We start from the raw sequence: 23,816 nt of genomic DNA on the forward strand, positions 1-23,816 counted from the left end.
ATAAATGCAAAAATAATTGTTGTATTGCCTAGAAAAAGATCCTGCTGTATTGCAATCTTGGTCAATTTCAAAGATCCTGCGCTATCTGTTACCTAGAAAAAGATCCTGCTCTATCTGTTACCTTGCAATTTCAAAGATAAATGTTGCATTGCAATCTTGGTCACAAGATAAGCAATTATGATGGAATCCTCAAGATTGTACAAAACCAGTATGAGAAATTGGATTCATGCATTCAAGATCTTGAAGGAGGACAAGAATGCCTAGAGATGGTGGCTCATATTTTGAATAAGACAGTAGTAATGGTCTCTAGTTTAGGGGCCTCGTGGGGTGGGAGGTAGCAAAGTGAAAGGAGCGTCAACAAGTTGGCTAGGATGCTTAAATTCGAATAATATAAATTTGTTGCAGCACTAATTTTCCTAGTGAAATCAGTAGTTGGTTAGGATACTTAAATTCAAATAATATAAATTTGTTGCAGCTCTAATTTTCATAGTGAAATCACTTATGACTTCTCCTATGAATGTAGGCATGTTACTGATCACATAAATCTCAGTGTTATTTGTTCTTTGCCTTTTTCTCTTTTTTTACTCAGGTTGCATATGCATAATCCCCGAAAAAGAGCGTCCTTTCTCAACATTTTCAACCACTAGCCAACAAATTGTGGTGCAGTCTCATGGCATTTTTTTTTTTTTTTTAATTTGCAAAAAAAAAGAATTTTTTTTTTTAAAATGTCAGGATTTTGCTGCCATGCGGTGCCTTTAAATGAATGGGATATAAATTTAATTTCTTTAAATACTAAAATAACTAGTGAACAACTTGTGCAACACACAAGAAATTTAAACAAAATATAACTTTTTTTTTTTATTCTTTGTCTTAAATATAAAATTGATAATTATAGTAGTTATTAATAGGCATTTATTATGTTTGTATTCATATATGGAACTATTTATTCTACAATATAAATAAAATATGATGTGGGAGTATTCTAATGGAGGGTTTAAATATATAATAGAATCCTTTTTTTTAGAAGAAATATATAATAGAATCTAAATTCAATTAGAAAACATATATTAGAAGAATGATGTTTAAAATGGTGAGGCCTCAAAACTTGGCAAAATTTTATGAAGCAACCAAAAGTTAAACTTCTTTGATTTTATATATATTATAAATTATACTATTATAACACAATTCACAACTCTTGATTTTTTTTTCTCAAAAAAAAAAAAAAAAAAAACTCAAACTCAATTAAAAAAAAATTACACAACAATATTACATCTTTATAAATTATTAATGTTTAGAGTTTAACCAAGGATTTTATAGCTCATCTAGCATCTCTTAGTTTTTCTAATGGAAGTAGGATTTAAATCCTCCCAGCCTCCAATGTAACTATCGAAATAAAATAAATAAATAAATAAATGAATAAATAAAAGGTCCGAATATAATAGACACTTAATTTGCAATAGCTTAGAGATTGATATCTTTACAGCATGCTCTCTTCAACTTTTAAGTTTTGGGTTAAAAAAGAAAACTAAAATCAACCCAAACCTTATGATAGGATTGAATAGACACTAATTTGGCTCCAATTAGAGATGAACATGGCTTTTCCTGGTGGGTGGTGGCAGTGGGTTTAATAAGAAAATTTTCTAAAATCACATTTTCTATTCTTTCATTTTTCCATTTTTTCTATCAAGCATCCAAGGAAAACTAAAACGTTTTTTTTTTATTTTTTATTTTTTATCATTTTACTTTTCTATTCTCTCAGCGTTAAGACTCATATATTTACATATATTCCAAATCAATTGTATTTGATATAAATTTTATAAAAATAATCATATAAACTCCTTTTACATAAATCAATAATTATTGCATCACCTATGATTAAGAAATATATCAAAATAAATGCACTTATCCACTTAAGACATGACAATGAATTAATACTTGGACATACATTTAAAATTTTGCTAAGGTGAAAAGTTAAGGAATGTGTCACATAACAGAAACTTAGACCTAATTTTATATGTATAGAAAAATGACTTTAGATTGTATTTGTGAGGTATGAATTGCGGAATAGGATGATGAGGTGTATTTATATACACACACAAGTCTAACTCTTAACTCTCAAGTTCACCTCTCAACTCTAAAAAAATAAAAATAAATAAAGAAAGGTCCATTGCCACTGGCACACCTAATCTTAAAAAAAAAAGGCTAAAACTTGTTGTAAACAATATAATGCACACACCTTTACACACATGCGAAAAAGCAATTGAAATCGCGACTTGAAGCAGCTGTAATAAATACTACTCTTAAAAAAATAAAAAATAAAAGGAGTTATTAGACTTGACTTGGTTTAGTTTAAATAGAAATTGCACGATGGGAGCTTCACATATGCCTCACGGACTCTACTGCATAATCTGTAAGTTCTCTCCTGCCACACACATTCTTTCTCTTTTATTTCCTCTCCTTTCACTATTTTATTAATTTCTAAATTGTTTTCTTTTTCTCTCTTATTTCTTTATTCTTCTTGAAATCTACTGAACCTAGATTTCCCTTCATGGATACAAAAAGCCCATCTTCTTCCGCTTTTGCCAACCGTAAGTGAAAGTACGATGTCTTTCTCAGTTTTAGAGGTGAGGATACTCGTAAGAGTTTTATAGATATCTCTACATTGCTTTGAAGCAAAATAGAATTTTCAATTTTAGGGATGATGAAAATCTCGAGAGAGGAAAAACTATGTCTCTTGATCTTTTGAAAGCCATAGAAGAATCATTATTTGTTGTTGTCATTCTTTCAAAAAAATATGCATCATCAACATGGTGTTTAGATGAACTTGTAAAAATCATGAAATGCGGAAAAAAGATAGGGCTAATAATTCTACCCATTTTTTATGAAGTGCATCCATCTGATGTTCGAAAACAAATAGAAACTTATGCACAAGCATTTGTTGAACATGAAGAACGTTTGAAGGATAATATAGAGAAAGTTCAAACATGGAGAGCTGCTTTGACAAAAGTTGCCAATCTCTTAGGATGGTCTTTACATGATGGGTTATTTATGTTGATGAAATAATTTCTTTTCTTTTCTTTTTTTCCTTTTTTTTTTTTTTGAGAAGAATAATTTCTATTATATATATTAACTAGCCATCTTCATTAACATACCACATTTAATTAGCTCATTACTATCTTATTTTTAGTGTGGGATTACCATTTTTACACAAGAAATTGCATCTCTTTACTTTTCTACTTTTCAACTTGGAATTCATTCAAATTTAAAAATATTTACAACGTATTTTCACATTGACTCAAATTTCAGTAACAAAATTTTCATTCTTTACAGGACATGGATGAAAACAATCAATTATAAAAAAAATAAAAATAAAATAGTATCTTATTATTATTATTATTATTATTATTATTATTATTATTATACCACAACACCTTATTTAAGAGTTTCATACACATGTACCTGTAATAATTGGAAATGAATTAAGTATTGTTCAAATTCTCAAAATAAATCAATGCATGTATAGAATGTCTTGAAAATGTTTAGGTACTCTTAAGTACTTAAATTATTTATTTGCATTTCTTATATGTGGATTTCTCTTTTAAGTTATTCTTTTTATCAATATTTACTGATTATTTTTGTTTACACCTTTTAAGTAATACTATGCCATTAAAAATAAATTACATTTTATACATAGTTATATTTTATGTGAAAAATTTTATATTTTTATTTTTTGGGGAATCAAGATAGTAATATTTTAATATGCTCTAATACTTATACTTATATTAATTAACATTTTTTGAATCAATATTATGTCAAACTATGTCTTTTATTCTTGCCCCCGAACTTAAATTCTGGTTCTACCCCTACTAAAAATAGCATTGTTTATATCTATATGGTTCTAACAGTAACTCAATAATAATTTACTTTGGGGTTTTTATATATTTATCTATTTGAGGGAACTCATTACTATGTTTTTGGTGATATGGGATTACGACCCTAGTTTATAAGTTATTGCCTTTACTTAGTTCCCTACTTCTCAACGTGGGACTTGCTTGAATTTGAGTGTAATTTACAATGAAACTTAACATTTAATATCTGCTTTCTTTTGGGAGGTGGAAGGAATTATGGGTGATTCAATTGCTTTCCTTGTTTGTCTCTCTTCTTTGCAAGCATGAGTCAAAATTTATTCAATATATTGTGGAAGTGATATCACATAAATTAAGTTATGCATTCCCAAAAAATACCAAAGGTTTAGTAGGAATAGATTCTCGAGTGGGAGAATTAATGTCACTTTTAGCAATAGTATCAAAGGATGTTCACATCATAAGGATTTGGGGGATGGGGGGAATTGGAAAGACTACTCTTGCAAGAGTAGTCTATTGGAAGATGTTTAATAATTTTGAAGGCAGTTGTTTTATCACTAATATTAGAGAAGAATCTGAAAAACATGGTTTACTTCCATCACAACAAAAACTTATTTGTGTGAAATTTTGGAGGAGAGAAGTATGAATATACAGGATGTTGATGATGGAGTTCACATGATCAAGAGAAGGTGATGTCATAAAAGGATTCTTCTTGTTAATTCAAAAAAACACATTGGAATCTTGAAACTTTTTCAAAGATGTCTAACCTTAAATTGCTTATAATACATGGTGTTCGCATTCTACATGGCCTTGAACATCTTCCTAATGGTTTAAAATTTATTTATTGGAGTGGAAATCCTTCTAAATCTTTGCCATCAAGTTTCCAATCATATGAGCTTATTGAACTTTGCATGTGCCACAGCAAAATTGAAAAACTTTGGAAAGGAATAAAGGTAAGATTATTTTTCAAGTAATCCAATACATTAAATAAAAAGCAATAAATTCTATGGTTTGTGGAACCTAATAATTGCTTATTTAATTGTGTGTGTGTGTGTGTGGGGCTTTTAACAGCATTGTGACAAGTTGAAGTCCATCAAATTGAACGATTCCTTAAACCTCCTTGAAACTCCTAACTTCATTGGAATTCCCAATCTTAGTATTAAAAAAAAAAAAAAAAACATAATTTTGATTTTTGTTTTTTTTTTGTCTTTGTTAATAAATTATTGTATCTTAATGTATTTAGAAACAACGATTTTGTCTATTTATAATTTTTTAATGCTATATGAATGACTATTTGGATTTTTTTTTTCTTTATACTCCTGTCCCATTAGCTTAAAATCCTAAGCCCGTCCCTGATTATATATAAAGTTAATAATATAAAGTAGATATTTAAACAATAAAAAATGCCCCATTTAAAAATTTTGCCTAAGGCCTCAAATTCCTTGAGCCGGCCTTGGTTACATATAGAGCTAAGTGGCCACTCTAATTTTGGGATTTATCTTTTGACAAACCGTCTTATTATGGTGCATTTTCACTTTTTCTTGCTATGGAAGTGTTGACATGCACGTACTTACCGGGTTTTTAGTGTACTAAATATTTAACTTTGATTTATGATAGAAGAGCTACCCAGTGATTTGGAAGATGTATTCCATTCTGATTTTATCTAATAAAACTCACTTACCTTTTCCTCTAAAAAAAAAAAAAAAAAATCGGTTTACATGTGTGAGTCCAAATAGTAGCGAGGGCTATAGCATATAAATGAACCAATGAACAGTTGTTTATCTCAATATCAATATGAATACAAAAAATAACTGTTTTTTAATACATTTTCACTCAATCATTTATCAAAATGGAATTCAATTTTTTTTTAAATCTCAAAAATTATTTAAAAATTATTTTGCGTTAAATTTCACAACAATTTCCTTTCAATCTACAAAATTAAAAAGTCCCTTAGAATTTTTTTTTTTTTTTTTTTTTGGCCTTTAAAATTTACTTTTGAAAATATTCATAATTGAAAAGTCAAATATTAGCTTTCCCCATAATCTATAAATCACATAAATATCATATTTATTATCTCATAGTATATGTCCAATATTATTTTTTAATTTAAAAAAAAAAAAACCTCCATCTTAGCTAATATGTCCAATATTCTTTATAATCTCAAGTATATAATTTATTTTAAAAGAAACAGACTCACAAACAAAAATACTTAGTTTTTTGGCATATTGATGTCCATGATAAAGTGGTTTTCCAAGATCACATCTTACTTTGATTTTAAATTATAAGTCATTGCATGATTTCCATGTAATATTAATCATATATCTTATAGACTTATACAATATGGTGCAAAAATAATCTACAAAACATTGCAAGGCGTTAAGTAGTTTATCAAGGCTTTCCAATAATAGAAAGTAGTCTATCTAATCTAAACTCGCTCGAGCGAATATAAAGGAATTTGCCAAGTCTAAAATGGCTCTTCTTCTTTTTCATTACGCTTTCGTTCTTGTAGAACCTTGCGAAATCTTCAAGATATACCCTCTCTCTGTCAGATATTTGGAACATCATTTGGGTTCTCATTCTGGTCCAGTCCACCAGATGGGTTGATGGGTTTGTTGAGGTATGAGTTTTATTGTCATTAAGGATGCTGGCATGACTGATTGAAAGACAAAATATGATGGACATGACCCAAACCCTTTTGCCAATCAAGAAAAAGCCCAATTTCCAATATTTGGAGATGGACCAAGATTTGGATCTTAAAGGAAGAAAAAAAAAAAAAAATCCAGCCCATGTTATGCCCTGCACACAAAATTAGCATTAGTCATATTTGGTTGCCGAGAAAATACAGAGGGAGAGAGAAGGATGCTAAGGTTTCAGGTTGTCTTATTTTACCTGTCAGAGATCATATGAGGGCTAAATATACTCCAGTGCGAAAATCATTGGAAACATTGCACAATGCTCATAAGTCCATTTTAAAAACCCAAATGATTTTGCTGAACTATAGTCATGGGCACCTGCTCTACTCTGTGACAATGCACAACATGTGCCCTTGGAATTAGCGAAACATTTGCAACCAGCCAAACCGGCTTTATAATTATGTCCAGAGAATTTTAGAACTTTCAAAAGACAATTAATATTTTATAAGCCAATTAGTACAATCTATAATTATGGACTTGGATCCAGACCTCAGTAGGGTCGAAATTAATTTATTGCACGATTAGTAATGGTTGCATTCTTTGATGATCAACAAATGACCTTTAACAGACCAAGGTCATTTGTATTGAAAATAATACATCTCTCTAGTAAGAGCTTTCACCACTGAATAGTTTGAGTCAGGATTTCAAAGACTATAAGTTCCATCATTACCAGAGTCTGAAGCTGTCTAGTAAACCTAATATGCCTTATCATTAATATACATGCTTAAAGGGATAGATATTACAATTTACAAGCAGGTCAAGCTGGATAGGTAGTTTATGATCCTCAGAACTGAAGCACAGAAAATTCGTAGAAGACAGAAAGAATTTTGGCTTCATCGTGTTTGCTACCGAGAGCTTTTTATAGGAATTGCAGATGCCTGTTGAAAAATTCAAGATCCAATCAGTTATCAAGGGAGTAGAGGCACTATACTATTTACCGAGGCCAAAGTAGAATATACAGAACAAATAAAGCAGTGGCACATTATGAAATGAAGATAAGAATATTTTTAATTACCAGACTTGCAAAACGAGTGGAAGTGCTACGCCATTTCCATGTTTTCAATGGTTTAGAATATCTACAATAGCTGGTTAGCCTCCTCAGATCACATAACCAATGTAAAACTTCCCTGAAAATTTGCAAATAAAAATTCAGTGAAAACTAAGACCACGGTTTCTTGTTTTATACTGCTATGTGACATTTATGGAAATGAAGGTACTATAGCATATTCTAAAGACAACTTTGAAAAAAAAAAAAATATATATATATATATATATATATTAGAATTCATCACAAATTTCTAGCTTGCTGCTTTTTCAAAAGATAAAAGAGATAAAAGAAAGGGGAACTTATATTTTTGTTTACACATACACAAAAGAAAAGTCGATTAGGTGTTTGCCCTCTCAGACCTGAATAATTTCTTTCCTCAATCTTTAAGCTCACTAGAGATTCAAATTGGGCAAACCATAAAACAGACAGTACAGAGAAACATAGAAAAATAAAATGTAGAAGAAAAGGAAAAAGAAAGATTGAACAATCAGTGAATAAGGTCTACTTCAAAGCAATATACCAGATATATCATCAGCAATGATTTTTTACTTCTTACAAATCATATAAAAAAAGGAAAGGTTGTTCCCACTAAAATACAATCAGGTGAACCATCTTGTCATACTAAAATTAACTTAAAATCCAAATCAATCAAACTGAAATATGAATTTATAGTTTCCCATTTCTATATAAATTTCATGTCTATCCTATAATTAGAGTTTGTTTTGAAAAACATTGAATGTCAGCAACATAAAAATTCAGGTTCTTAGAGTGTTGTTTTCAATATTATACCTTTTGTTGGAAGATGTATTCTTACAAAAAGGCTGCTTCGTTTCATTCAATATCTGCAAAAAAGACCCTCCCAAATAGCATAAGTCAGTCAATGTGTCTTCCTTACTGATTAGCTTTTGTATTTCAGTTGACCTTCACACTTAACAAAGATAAGAAACCAAGACAAAAGTTTTAACTACCTGATACCAGAATCTAGCTAATGTGACAATCTTTGCAAGAATTCAATAAATCAATCCAATGCGGGATTACTGGCCCACTTTGCATCCTACCATCAATCATAAAGCAGCTGCAAATTTGAAATGAAATTGAGTTAGATAAACTACAAATCTTTCTTCTTCTTTTTTAATGAAAAGATAAAACTACAAACGAAAGCTAAAAATTTCCGTGCTTTCACTATCAAGAAAATTCCGAAAGAGACAGAAAATGATGGTCTTACTAGCTAGTATACTTTAGTATTCACCATAGTGTATATCTTAAAGCTATGATTTTGAGCACAATGTGCAATACTATCCAGATTATTCTTTAAGCCAGGATAATTTGATGGTTGAAAATAAAATTTCAAAAACAATTTTCAACCTGTTAGTCAAAATGGTGGTAAGTCCACAGCATCCTTGATTATATTTTTAAAACTGTTAAGCTTGAACTTGTCATCAGTACATACGATGTTTAACATAAAAGTTGCATAAGAAGAGGACCAGGCTATGTGCACCAAACTGAAAACTGAACAATTAGCAAACTGAGAGCTTAGAAAATCGTGAACGCAGTACATTAAGCAATGTCTTTCTCAACACCTTGTATCTCCCAGCTTGGAATTTGCTTTACATAACAAGGGCTGCAAACCAAAAAGCCACCGTTAAGTACATGTGCAGTCACCTCGCCTTTCAAAATACAAAGGACAAGGCTTCACAAATTGTCTGATAAAGGGTTATGGACTTCAACTAAGCCATCCAACCATAACAGCCTATTAAATTTGGTTCCCCATTCAATCATTGCATAGAAAGCTTGAACCATAACAACAACATTCTCTTTTGGTATTTACATCCACTGAAATCAGCACTTGTCATTCTCAACAATCAACAGACCGTTTCCAATTGCAAACAGGAGGTTTACAACTTCTTAAAGAATGATTTCTAGCCATTGCTTCTTTACAGATCCTGACCATGTGCTTGCAGTAGTTAAAAGCTTGAGAAGCATTAACAGCCTTCCCTTCAAGCATGCTCTCACTCTTGCATTTCCAAATTGCCCAAAGAGTTATTAGCCAAAAACAAAAGCCCTAGGAGTGGCTTCAATAACAACAATAATGGAAGAAAAAAATCACCATCCCACACAAATAGAGAGCCAAGTATTAATGGAATTTGATTCAACAAATTCAGTTCTAACTGTAAGAACATTCCAGTCAGGCATAGTATTAAAAAGCCATCCCTCCATTCCATACATACCCACCGATAAACATGTTCCACAGCACAATATAGAACCTGCAATCAGGTGAATCATCTTGTCTTACTAAAATTAAAAAACTTGATTCCAATTCAAACAAATGAAAATATAACTCAATCTAACTCTCATTTCAATCAGGCATAGTTTCTCATTTCAATCTAACTCTCATGTCTATCCTATAATAAGAGCTTGTTTTTTAAAAACACTGCATGTCAGCAAGATATAAATACAGGTTCTGGAGTGTTGTTTTCAATATTATACCTTGTGTTGGGGGATGTATCCTTACATATAGGCTGCTTCATTTCATTCAATAGCTGCATCAAAGTTCCTCCTATTAATATACATTTACTGAATGGAACTATTAAATAAGTTAAAATTGACAGCAGCTTCTCAAAAAAAGTTAAAATTAACAGCTCAGGTCAGGTGGTATAGTGAGAGGTGTAATCTGCACCCAAATACTCATCAAGCAAAGAAGTATTGACCCTTCTTTTAATGGTTCATTGTGAAATCCTTGAAAGTGGATATGAGCCTTGGGAGAAAAAACACAGTCAATTAACCTTGATCTCAAAAAGAGTAATTCAGTCAATGTATCTTCCTTACTGATCAACTTTTTTTATTTCAGTTGACCTTCACAGTTAAAAATGATAAGAAACCAGCACAAAAAACTTTTTACTACCTGATGCCAGAATTTAGCTAATGTGACCATCTTTGCAAGAATCCAATAAGACAATCTAATGCTGGATGACTGGCCCACTTTGCATCCAACCATCAATAATAAAGCCACTGAAAATTTGAAATGAAATTGAGTTAGATAAACTACAAATAAATAAATATATATATATATATATAATATATAAAAAATAAAATACAAATTAAAGCTAAAATTTTCATGCTTCACTATCAAGAAAAATTCCAAAAGAAGAAAAAAAATGATGGCCTTACCAGCTAATAAAATTTAGCATTCGCCATAGTGGTATATCTTAAAGCTATGTTTTCAAGTACAATGTGCAATGCTGTCCAGAATATTCTTTAAGCCAGGATTAATTGATGGCTGAAAGTAAAGTTTCAAACAACAATTTTCAACCCATTAGTCAAAGTGCTGGTTAATCAGCAGAATCTGTAAAGATATTTTTTAACTCGTAAGCCTGAAACTTGTAATCAGTACATACGATGTTTAACATAAAAGTTGCATAAAAAGAGGACCAGGCTATATGCATTAAATAGGACGCAGACTAGAATTACCAAATCGGGAGCTTACAAAATCGCGAACGCAGCAGATCAAGCAATGTCTTTCTTAATAGCTTGCATCTCCCAGCTTTCCACAACAAAGGCTACAAACCTCAGACCTTCTAGTAAGTAAAAGTGCAGCCACCACACCTTTCATAAGTACAAAGGATAAGGCCTCACAAATTGTCTAAGGACTAGTCATCCAACAAAAACAGCCTCTTGCAATTTGGTTCCCCATTCAATCTTTGCACAGAAAGCTTGCACCTCACCAGAAAACTTCCACTGAAATCAGCCCTTGCCGTTCTCAACAATCAACAAATTGTGTCCAATTGCAAACAGGAGGTATAAAACTTCTTACAAAATGATTCACAGGCACTGCTTCTTCTTGATAGATCATGACCATGTGCTTGCAATAGTAAAGAGCTTGAGAAGCATTGACAGCCTTCCATTCAAGCATGCCCTCACTCCTACATTTCCAAATTGCCCAAAGAGTTATTAACCAAAAAAAAAAAAAACCTGAGAGTGGCTGCAAAACAACAATGATAGAAGAAACAAGTCAGCATCTGTAGACATCTCTCCACCCAAACAGAGAGCCAATTAATAATGGAATTTGATCCAATAAATTCAGATCTAACAGTAAGGTCCTGTCCAAACTAAAGGGATCTTGCATTCTAATGAAATGGTACAGATAATCACAAGTTATGGAATGTTCAAGGTCATTAATAAGTTAGGTACACATTTTAATGAAATCATTATAATTCATTCAATATTATAACTGCTTTGGAACAAATAAAATACCTGCCCATCTGTAGCGCATGGGTGACAATGCTTCTATCATCTATTGAAGGCCAACGCATGATCTCCAGTTAAAATAACATTTGACTCAGCCACTCAAGCATAGTATTAAAAAGCCATCCCTCCATTCCATACATACCCACAGATAAACATGTTCCACAGCACGATATATAACCTACAATCATCAAATTCCATGTTACTATTTCTCTTTTAGGAATTTAATCGAACAATTATGTGCCTTAGGCATAAAGATTCATTTAAAACTGTAAGAGATATTGATGAGCTAAACCTTCAAAGTGCTAGAAGTACATTCTTTAGAAGGGAAAAAAAAAATTGAACACATAGACATCTGAGCACCTCTTTACAACTATTTTCCCTGAAAAAAAACGTTCCCAAGGAATAATACAAATGAAATTCATCACCACAGATGTGAAACCACGCAAAAGACCAAAATTTATACCACTAAGGTAAATTCTAAATAGTCCGCAATGAAAATAATAAAAGCAATTCCTCTTAAACTTAGACCAAATTTCTGAGACCCATTACCATGTATATGAATTCCACACCATATACATGTCCTACAATACCCACTTCACTGAACAATATAAATGCAAAATCTGAAGCGCACTCACAAAAAACTATAACTCCACACATTCAAAAGAAGTTTAAAAAAAAAAAAAAAAAAAAACTAATAAATTAAAATGTATAACCCAAAAGTTTAACGTACCTCCAAATTTTTGGAATTTGAGAAGAATTTTTTGGAGTTGAGAAGATAGCCTCCGCTGCAACACTAGAAGAATTAGCTTAAATTAGGGTTGGGTTTTTAAAATTCATATTGCATAAATGTACACACAGAGAGAAGAGAGGTACCAATTTCTAAATGTTGTGTACCTTGAGGGAGTAAATATGTATATTTCTGTACGTTTTGCTCTCTCTGTTTTACACAATTATTGCTGCTCCTCCTCCTGCAGCTCGTAGATGGGCCAGAAATCAATCTGAACGCAAGGGATGTTGATGATATTCTTCAACCACTCTTGCCCTTTTCCTTTCTTGCAGTTTTGTTTCAGCACTGGACATTCAATAATTCGTAGTTGCAGAAGTGAGGGAGGCAGGCTGTTCTCTGGAAGGGATGCGAGTTTAGGGCAATCCCAGATCCACAGTTCTTCAAGTGAAGAGAGGTTTTGAAATACCTTGGAGGATAGGAACACTATATCTGGAAAACCTTGAATCGACAGGAAGGTTAGAGAGGTAGGTAGCAGTAGCATCATCTTCCCATCTTCCTCCTTAGGAAACGACTGCCAATCCTCAAATTCATCACCATAAATGGTGAGATGTGTAAGAGACGAGAGTCTGTGTAATCCCCATTCAAATACTTGCTTACAGTTAGTCATCCCTCCCAACGAAAGTTCCTTTAGGTTTGTTGGCAAGCCCTCTTCTGGTAAGGATACCATGCTTGGACATTTATATATATCAAGAGTAGTGACCATATGCATGCGGGGCAAGGCCTCTAGTTTCTCACAGAACTGGATCGAAAGATTTGTAAGGTGAGTGGGGAGAAACCCTCCATCCGGAAATGAAACAAGACTACAACAGTTGTATATGCTTATGTCATTCAAGTGGCAGAGTTTGTGTAGGCCCTCCGGTAAGAATTTAATCTCTTTACAATTACTGATTCCAAGACGTTCAAGAGACGCGTTATCGTGTAAGTTGTCCGCCAGTGACTCTAACTTTGGGCAATCCTGTACTTCAAGTTTTTTAAGGGCAATAGGTAACTGGTTACTTGATGATAATGATGTCAGCTCTGAGCAATTCCGAATCTCAAGGACTTTAAGCTTCACAAATAGGTCACCTCTTAATAGTACACATTTTAGAGATGGACGACGTCTAATAACCAAGTGCTCAAGAAGAGATGCATTACTGTTAATACTCTCCTCTTTCAATAATAAAGAAGAAGCCTCTCCCTCGTCTATCAAAAATTGCAAATTCTCGCAATCATTTATCTTTAGACTTTTCAAAGTTGGAGGTAGCTGGCGTTTTGAAATGAACATCAAAGAACTACATTCCTCAATAGTTGCATATTCTAGGCATGTACAATCGGAAATTGGTAGGGATTTTAAAGCACCACAACCATTAATATTCAATGTCTTTAATGTTGACGTCAAGCTGATGTTGATGAGACTTGGACACGACTTGATTTCCAGCCTAACAAGGGAAATGAGACTATCTTGCCACAAAGATGTTAGCTCATTACAATTATATATCTTTAGATCTTTTACCTTTACTAACCCTTCCATGAACTCCTTTGATAAGCTTTTAAGACCTGGAATAGAAAAAGTAATCGACTCCAGCAAGCATAACTCTTCTATATTTTTGCTCACCACCTCCTTACACCCCACAATCTTTAATTTATGGAGCGTTGGAAGGCTTGGAATTGAAACAACCAACTGCTCACAATTACTAATAGAAAATTTTTCCAATGATGGGAGATGGCGTGGCAATTCCCCTTGCAATTTGGGGCATTGAGAGATAAAAAGCTTACGCAAGCGAGGGAATCCTCCATGCTCAACTCCACAAGGAATCCAATCTTGCCATTCTTGCATATCTTCCAAGCGAAGCGTTTCTAAGTTTTGAAAAGATTTCAACCGACCTTCCCCATAAAACTCAGGACCAATGGTCTGCACCATAGGCATACTCTTAATGACAAGGAATTTGAGGGAGGATAGATGTCCAATAGCAGGTAAGGATATGCATTGTTTACATTCGACAATCTTTAGGACCTCAATATCAGAAAATGAATGGTCTCCTAACCATGTTGGGAATTGCACACCGATATAGCCATCAATTGAAAGTTCTTTCACCGTTGTCCAAGGTCGTAGCATGTCAAGAACATCTTTTGCAATGCTTGCATCTTGTAAATCATTAAGTGCAAACCCCCATTTGATCTCTAGTGCATCTAAATTCTTCTTACCGTTTAAATTGGCCCTTCTTGCATCCTCAACATCAAGCACATTCTCCAAACTTGAAATGCATAATCTTCCCCGAAGAAACTCCAAGTTCATCAAGTCTCCTATATTGGATCCACTACCTTTACCCACAACAAAATTAGATAGTGTATGTAAGTTCTTTAATTTTTCAATTCCCACTGGCATCTCTCTAATTGAATCCACATATGTAATGTCGAGATACCGAAGATTAACAAGATCACCAATTTTGGTTGGTAACTTTGTGAGTTTGTAACAACCTTTCAAAATCAATGTCTGCAAATTGTATAGAGAACCTGTTGATTCTGGTAAACTTCTAATTGGAGTATTAGAAAGGCTGAGATATCTTAGATGTATCAAATTACCGATTGAGCTTGGTAGCTCAAAGATTACATATCCGCATAAAGATAATACTCTTAAGCATCTTAGTTGTGGCAACAAACAATTAGGAACATAGTTTGTGAAGTAGCTTTGGGCCTCTCCATAGAATGCTAAGTAGCTTTGGGACTTTATTGGTAGGGGTAGGAATGTTCGTACATGCATATCTTTGCGGAGGTTTTCAAACTTTTTGATGCCATTAGAATAATATTGAGTGTACGAGAAATGTCGTACCTTTGTAGAAATCTCAGATTGCTTATTACTACCCAATTTATCTTCCATTCTGTAGCACAAGCCTCTTGCTGCCCATTCAGCCAGATCATGGATGAGATCATGCATGACAAAGAGTGATTCATTATTGCTTGACTGTTGAAAGAATGATCTCATGAGTAGATCATGAAAATATTCAACACCAAGATCTTCCATCCACTTGTTTCTTTCTGTTTCTTGAACCAAACCTTCTGCCATCCATAACAAGACAAGCTCATTCACCTCAAATTCATAATCTTTTGGGAATAGTGAACAATACGCAAAACACCTCTTTAAATGTGAAGGGAGGTATTGGTAGCTCAATTCAAGAACTGGAATAATACCATTTTTTTCCCAAATCTTACTATTTAACACATTTTTCAATTCTTTAGGATTGCGTTTACTAAGTAAAGCGCCTCCAAGTACTTTTGCTGCCAAAGGTGACCCCTTGCACTTGTCTAAAATTTCACTACGAATTTCTTCAAGTTCTGGATGCACAACAGAATCAGTTGACCCTCGTGCATGTCGGATAAATAGACTCCAACAGGCATCATTTGATAGCACTTTCAAGTCGTAAGGTTGAGTAGTTCCCGTTATTGTTGACACACCATGATCCCGAGTGGTGACAATAATTTTGCTTCCTAGAGCCCCAAATTCAAAAGGACAACGTAGTTTAGTCCAATCATCGTAGTCTTTGTTCCAAACATCATCTAGAATGAGCAGAAACTTCTTGCCATATAATTTCTCCTTCAATTCGACTTGTATTAAGTTTAAATCATTAACATCGCAGTGCTCAGAAGTGAAAGACTGTAGAATTACTTTTGTCAACCTTACGATGTCAAAATCTTCAGAAACACAAACCCATGCTTTCAAATCAAAATAACTGTTGACATCATCGTCGTTGTACGCTAGTTGGGCAAGAGTTGTCTTACCCAGACCTCCCATACCAACTATGGGAATCACAGTGAGTTTAGCATCACTAAATTCACTACTCATCAATAACTTGATGATAGTCTTTTTGTCCTCATCCCTGCCATAAGTATGGTCTTCGTTCACCAGAGAAGTAGTGGGCACCCTTGATCTTTCTGTTCCAATCCTTTCCCCAGTGCTTCCTCTCAAATTCAAATCATTCTTTTCTGTCACAATTCTTTGTAGTCTTGAGTCAATCTCTGCAATCTTGGACTGCATCAACCTAGCAAAACTTTGATTCGAACCAACCCAATCATCGAAGATCTTCCGTACCTTACTTTTGTGGGGTTCTGGGTTCAACTCACGTCGCCAAACTTCAGTAGCAAACTCATCCAAGATATCATCCGCATCATAAGCCAAGTCTTCCAGCTCCTCCAGCCAAATCTTCACCAAACTGTTTGTCTCCCGCTTCTCTTCTGCGTCCTCCAAAACTGCACGGATTTTCATTAGCAATTTCTTCCAGTTGTTGAGGTCAGCATGAACTTGCTCTTGCTGAAAGATCTTCAGCAAATCAGAGGAGGCTAGCCTGTCAAACAGCGCCTCAAACAAAGCGGATAAAGCAACCTCTCCGATGACTGACATGATTCGCTCGTGGGAAAGAAGGAAATATCATATGTGGGAAATGATCGAAGTAACCAAAGAGACACTTCTGAGATATGAGATGGGAATGAAGACTGAATAGGGGTTTCCTTGTTTCTATTTTTTTTTTTTTCTTCTTTTGCTTTTTCTCAGTTGGTGATTTGACTGTACATAATTGGTCTACCCTACTTGATTCCAAACAGTCATATAAAGGTACAAAAAATGAAGCACGCCAACCTGGACAGCATTATCAGTGACAGTCATATAAAGATAAAAAAAATGAAGCACGCCAACCTGGACAGCACGCCAACCTGGACAGCATTATTAGTAACAGTCATATAAAGATAAAAAAATGAAGCACGCCAACCTGGACAGCATTGTTAGCGCTCGTGACTGTTGGAACGCAACCATTATTACTTCCACCGTCAGAATCGACTCAAATAATAGAAACTGTCGGTAGGAAGTTAAGTTTCAAACTCATTTTGCCATGTTTGTACTACTTTTATACATTTTCTCTGTATAAAAAAATAATATTGCACTGTAGCAAGTATTGTAAAAAAATAATAATATTTTATCTGACTCTCTCTCCTCTGTCTCTCATCGCTCGTCTCTGTCTCTCCAATCTCCATCGTCGAACCCTCATCTCTGTCTCTCCAATCTCCATTGCCGAACCCAGCACCCGCAACCCAGCACCATATCACGCCATCCACAACAGCCACCCGCAACTTAGAACCACAGAGCACAGCCACTCCATCACCGAACCCAGAAACCGCAACCCAGCACAACAGAGCACAACCACTCCATCGCCGAACCCAGCACCACAGAGCACAGCCACTCCATCATTGAACCCAGAACTCGCAACCCAACGCCATCCGCACGGTGAAACCAACATGGCGATCCACGACCCACGAATTCGCGATCCACGACCCATGATCCACAACCGGAGCAGTGCGAGTACGAGCTCGTCATGAAGCGAATGAAGTTTTGGGTTTTATTAAAGCCGAGTTGTGAAATTTAGGATTTTTTATTTGTGGGTTTTGTTGATTGATGCGTTTTTGGTTGATCTATGAAGTTTTGAGTGTTTGAGTTGATAGTTATTGTTGGACTATTTCACCACCTCGCCAAAAATGAAGGCTCCGATGGAAGTTACAAAGGAAGAGAGCTGAAAATGAGAGAGAGGAGAGAGATGGGAGAGAAAAGATATAATTTTGATATATATTATTTTATTTTGTATACTATAGAGCATTTTGAGATTTAAAATGCCAAATTTCCATTACATTTGACATTAACATTTTCCAGTGCCAGTGATGGAAACTAGAAATGAGAAAGAAACAGCAAAAAGATAGAGAGGAGAAAGTAAAAAGTGAGGTTGTTGGGGGTCGTTGGGATGATCTTTTCAAAGTTAATAAAAAATATTATATGATTGGGGTAGTTGTTCATAGCTGGAGTGACTGCAACGTGGATAGCCCATAACCTCATATCTCATATATATATATATATATATATTAATGAATTTGTCTTTCTTTATTGAAAAAATATATATTGAAAGTGGAAAGTATTGACTTTTGAATAGATCTATATTGGAAACAATATGTAAAATTGTATAGTTAGAGCTTCTCCAACAATCAATGCATAGCCAAAATATAGTTAATATTTGCTCAAAATCTGTACTGTTCATGCTCCAGCAGCTTCTCTATTCCTCAAAAAAAAATTTTTTTTGCTAATGAACAGTAGCCCATCAGGTCTGATGGGCTACAGTTTATTAGCTATTGAATTTCTTGAATAAAATATTAGAACAACTACTAATTATATTAATTCTTTCTCTCTCCTCTAGATTTCTTTTTCTCTCTCATTCTCTGTGTTGCTTCTTCTTTTTCTTTTTTCCTCTCATTCAGTCTGTTGCCGTTGCTTCTTTTTTTTTCTCATAAACCAAATGAAATCAGAAAAATAAAAGAAAAAAAAAAGAAAAAAAAAAGAAAAAAGAGAAAAGAGAGAGACTTGTTCATGAGCAAAATAATTAATCCAAACACAAAACACAAAACAGAATCCAATTCTTAAAATAAAGTTAAATCAGAACAAGCAAATATATTTAAAAAAAAAAAAAAAAAAAGAACAAGAACAAGCTGATCTAACCCAAGCCGATTGGTGGGGAGGACGACAAGCGGTGGTGGAGATGCTGAGCAGCGGTGGAGATGCATGCGATGGAGGCATATGCGGTGGAGGCCCAAGCCTCTCTCTCTCTCTCTAATGTGAAGCACTGGAATGTTCTTGAGAGGTGAAAAAGAAAATAAAAAGAAGGGGGTTGTGTGTCTTGTGTGGAGGAGAAAAATAAGAAAAAGAAAAAAGAAAAAAAAGAAATGAAACGGCGGATGAAAATGAAAGGAAAGGAAGAAAAATAATATAAAAAATAAAAAATCTCAATTGAAAAATACTACAACAATATTTTTATAATATTTTGACAATAAATTTTAAGTAATAGATTGTTATTAGTTAATATTGGCGAGTAAAAAATAATTTCAGTGGTGGGTTCAAATTAGAACTAGTAACAACTTTTGTGGGGGGTAAAAGACTAGTAGACCCATGTCGATATCTACATTGGGCCAAAGGCCTAGCCTAAGGAAAAATCCCTCCTCGGTCATGGGGAGGAAAAGCCCCTCCTCGGCCATGGGGAGAATCCTCTTCGGTACGTGTAGCCGAGGATGAAAGAGGCAACCTGCTACTGGTAGTGACACTCCCTATCATCCCATGGAGCAGGAAAAGTACTAAAGCAAAAAATGACAACGAAAGTATCTAAAGGAAAGACTACCATTATTACATTCAGTGCCTCGTGCCTGACACGACCATACTTCTTTGTCCTTACAACCACTCCCAACAGCTGGAGGAAATGGCAGATGGGACAAGTACCTACCCAAGGGACCCCATTCGGGAGAAAGAAAACTACTATAAAAAGGGACTAAAGAAAGACAGAGAGGGTGGGGCAGAGACCCCCCTCCCCCTCTCCCCCAACACACCAGAGGCCCCAAAAAAGAGCCTCTCAGGCCAAGGCCGAAGACCAATCCTCTCAGATGAACCCAACCCGTCTCAACATGATCGTAAAGAACACCGTGATGACCGTTGTCCATACCCTAAAGCCTAGCTCTTTGACTCACTCTCTACAAATTCATTGTACTGGGCTCATTAGTTTTAAGTCCCATGCATCTTGGGCTTGACCTGAAAAACGTGACCCTACAACTTTCTATATAAATTTTGTTGTAAAATTATTGAGTAAAATATTGTGAACATAACACTTCTCATTGAAAAATATAGTTGTTAAAAAAAGAATAAATGATAATTAAAAAAAGAATAAACAATCAATGAAGAAATAATATTTAAATGAGATAGAGAATGAGATAGAGAATCTGTTGGAAGTATATTTGAAAAAGTGGATAGGTAAAAGTTAAATGTCACTGTTCATTCTCCAAACAGTACAAAAATTTGCTGAAACTGCTGGAGATGCTCTTAGTAGGTATATAAAATTTTATCCGATCCTGATTCCTGAAGACCTTTCCGATGATTCTAGAATCATGATATTATGACTAAAATTGCGATCAGTGGTTTAGTTTTTTTTTAATAAAACTTTTTTAAAAAATTTGTAATATATTGGAAACCCCAGGCCACCATAGAACACTTTTTAAAGAGAGAAAATGCTAATAAATGTTCTTAAAATAACAGTTAATAATCCATTTAAAAAAAGTTTTTATGAAGAAAAAAATTAATATTTTGACAACTTTTTTTATTTTTCATAAAAATTATATCAAAACTTCCTAAAATAGATTATTAACTATTACCCTAAAAACATCCTTCAGCATAACCTTTTAATTTTAAAAAGATAGTCTCATATTCACATTGTTCGTTTTATACTAATACAAGTTTCTTTGACAGATTTTTTTTTTTTTTTTTTTTTTAAACAGGTTAGTTTCCCACAAAATATAGAAACTTTCATAATTATTTCACTAATACTCTAATTATAGTTATTTCAGTAGTACTCTAACATTCAGAACAAAATTCTTTAATAATTTTACTTGTTTTCATGTTTTTATATTTTAAAAATAGTATGTCTTCCATGTGTTTTGGTATTCAAAATTAGGGGTGCTATTTTCGCAGCACCTAAAATATTTAAAATGAATCAACCTATGTGACATGGTATTACTATTACAGCAATTTTCATAATTATTTCACTAATACTCTCACTTTTATGTCAAATTCTTTAATATTTTTTTGTTTGTTAATTAGTTAATGATTTTACATTTTTAAAATAAGCTATTTCACATTTAAGTATTTAAAATTAGGGACGTTATTTCGTCCAGTATAAGATTTAAATTGGATCTACCTAACTAACATAGGGGTACTAAAGCAACAAACTAAGAATTTAATCCTCTTCTTTTGATTAGGGAAAATAGTTTAATGATCCTAATGACTTGGCACTCTATAGATGGTTAGATCCCAAAAAAAAAAAAAATATATATATATATATATGAATTATAAAATGGACTCTCTCTCTATTTTAAGTGAAATTGAGAGGATGTTGTTCTGATATTAGAATGATCTTTTCTTATTTATAGGACTATATATAAATAAACCAAACTATTTCTCAACATGCTTATGTTCTTTTATTTACTAATATGAGATAATCTCAAGGTTAAAACTCAACCATAATAATGTATTTATGAATAAGTTTGTTAGCATAAGACTTGATCCACACACACACACACACACACACACACACAAGGGATAGAGAAAAGATGTTTTAACACAAAAGCAAACCACAAACTCCACTCAAAAGTCATGGTATAAGTTTGAAAAATGAGTTTATAAAATATCAAATTATTATTTATAATTTATTGATGATATAAATAGTTTATTTTTAGTAATTATATATGATTTTTAAAAATATAAGTTTGGTGAATTTAATATTTATAAGTTCATAAATATAAATAATTCTATCTAATTAACTCAAATTATGTAATTTACCTATTTTTTAATTATAGATAAAATATTATTTTCATCACTAAAGTTTGTATGAAGCACACACACACACACAAAAGGGATAGAGAAAAGATGTTTTAACACAAAAGCAAACCACAAACTCCACTCAAAAGTCATGGTATAAGTTTGAAAAATGAGTTTATAAAATATCAAATTATTATTTATAATTTATTGATGATATAAATAGTTTATTTTTAGTAATTATATATGATTTTTAAAAATATAAGTTTGGTGAATTTAATATTTATAAGTTCATAAATATAAATAATTCTATCTAATTAACTCAAATTATGTAATTTACCTATTTTTTAATTATAGATAAAATATTATTTTCATCACTAAAGTTTGTATGAAGATCCTAAAACATTTATTAAAAAAAAAAAATTCATTCATATACCATTGAGAGCATTATACTGCTTTTAAAAAAAAAAGGTTTAAAAATTTTCAAGATTTTTAGGGATGAAAAAAATTATATTTTTAAAGTATAAGGATAAAAAGTATAACATTTTCAATAGTTCTAAGGACAATATATATATATATATATATATATTGTAGGGGGTAAAAGACCAGTAGGTCCATGTCGATGTCTACATTGGGCTAAAGACCCAGCCCAAGGAAAAATCCCTCCTCAGTCATGGGGAGGAAAAGTCCCTCCTTGGCCATGGGGAGAACCTTCCTCGGCACGAGTGTAGTCGAGGATGAAAGAGGCAACCTGCCACTAGTAGTGACACTCCCTATCATCCCACGGAGCAGGAAAAGTACTAAAGCAGAAAAGGACAACGAAAGTTTCTAAAGGAAAGGCTGTCATTATTACATTCAGTACCTTGTGCCTGACACGGCCATACTTCTCTGTCCTTACAACCACTCCTAACAGTTGGAGGGAAGGGCTGATGGGACAAGTACTTACCATAGGGATCCCATTCGGAAGAAATAAAACTACTATAAAAAGGGACTAAAGAGAGATAGAGAGGGCGGGGTAGAGATCCCCTCCCCCCCCCCCCAACACACCAGAAGCCCCAAAAAAGAGCCTCTCAGGCCAAGGCCGAGGACCAATCCTCTCAAATGAACCCAACCCGTCTCAACATGATCGTAAAGAACACTGTGACGACCGTTGTCCATACCCTAAAGCCTAACTCTTTGGCCCACTCTCTACAAATGAATTGTATTGGGCTCACTAGTTTTAAGTCCCATGCATCTTGGGCTTGGCCTAAAAAATGTGACCCTACAATTGGCGCCGTCTAAGGGAAGAGCTTTTGCGTTGGCGAATGCGACGATTAATCACAGCAGAGCTCCCATCGGCAAGAGTCCCTCGAGAGGACCACTTTGGCGGTGTTGCGAGCTACGCGAAAGCCCCCATCATTTCCAAGAATGCACCGTCATTGTCATAACTCGGCCTTCGCTTAGGTCCACGCTTCGAAATGTTCGTTACATGGGAAGGATCGCTAAACGGAGCGCAGTTCAAGAGGCTTCTGACGTCAAATGTGTGCCCCCATGCACTTATCAAGGGGCTAATTCTCGCTGGCCTAGCGGTCCGGTTCATTGAACTCCCTTCGGAGAAGGAAGCCGAGAGCTAAACCGGAATCTTTCGAAGCGGTTAAATGAAACCTTAGCTACGTCGAGTACCTGGACCTTTGGCTCTAAGGAAATTAACAGGCACTGGCAACACTCCAAGAGCCTAAGTGCTAGACAGAACCAAGGTATTGCATGGTCCTTGGACTCAAACCTATGGGGAAACTAGAAGATAGAACTAAGATCTTGCATGATCCTCAGACTCAAACCTATG

The 23,816-nt window shown here is 33.9% G+C and overlaps 1 protein-coding gene across 13 annotated transcripts in view; it reads right to left on the reverse strand.

The window, feature by feature from the left end:
* The window catches only part of LOC115977324 (putative disease resistance RPP13-like protein 1), an 87,178-nt gene extending 70,046 nt beyond the window's left edge, over nt 1–17,132 (reverse strand). The window contains exons 1-12 of one of the 13 annotated variants that reach the window (XM_031099112.1): nt 12,744–17,132; nt 12,580–12,642; nt 11,856–12,027; nt 11,089–11,524; nt 10,773–10,881; nt 10,507–10,613; nt 10,092–10,144; nt 9,833–9,868; nt 8,573–8,679; nt 8,394–8,446; nt 7,572–7,683; nt 7,028–7,434 (exon numbers count right to left, since the gene is read on the reverse strand). In XM_031099112.1, coding sequence (XP_030954972.1) covers nt 12,800–17,011 — 4,212 coding nt within the window. In that variant the 5' untranslated portion in view covers nt 17,012–17,132 and the 3' untranslated portion in view covers nt 7,028–7,434; nt 7,572–7,683; nt 8,394–8,446; ... (7 more) ...; nt 12,580–12,642; nt 12,744–12,799. The other 12 variants (XM_031099115.1, XM_031099114.1, XM_031099116.1 and 9 more) reach the window with 12 other exon arrangements.
* Between the last annotated feature and the right edge of the window lie 6,684 nt (nt 17,133–23,816).

Source organism: Quercus lobata, chromosome 2 (genome assembly GCF_001633185.2).
Source record: "Quercus lobata isolate SW786 chromosome 2, ValleyOak3.0 Primary Assembly, whole genome shotgun sequence".
NCBI lineage: Eukaryota > Viridiplantae > Streptophyta > Magnoliopsida > Fagales > Fagaceae > Quercus > Quercus lobata.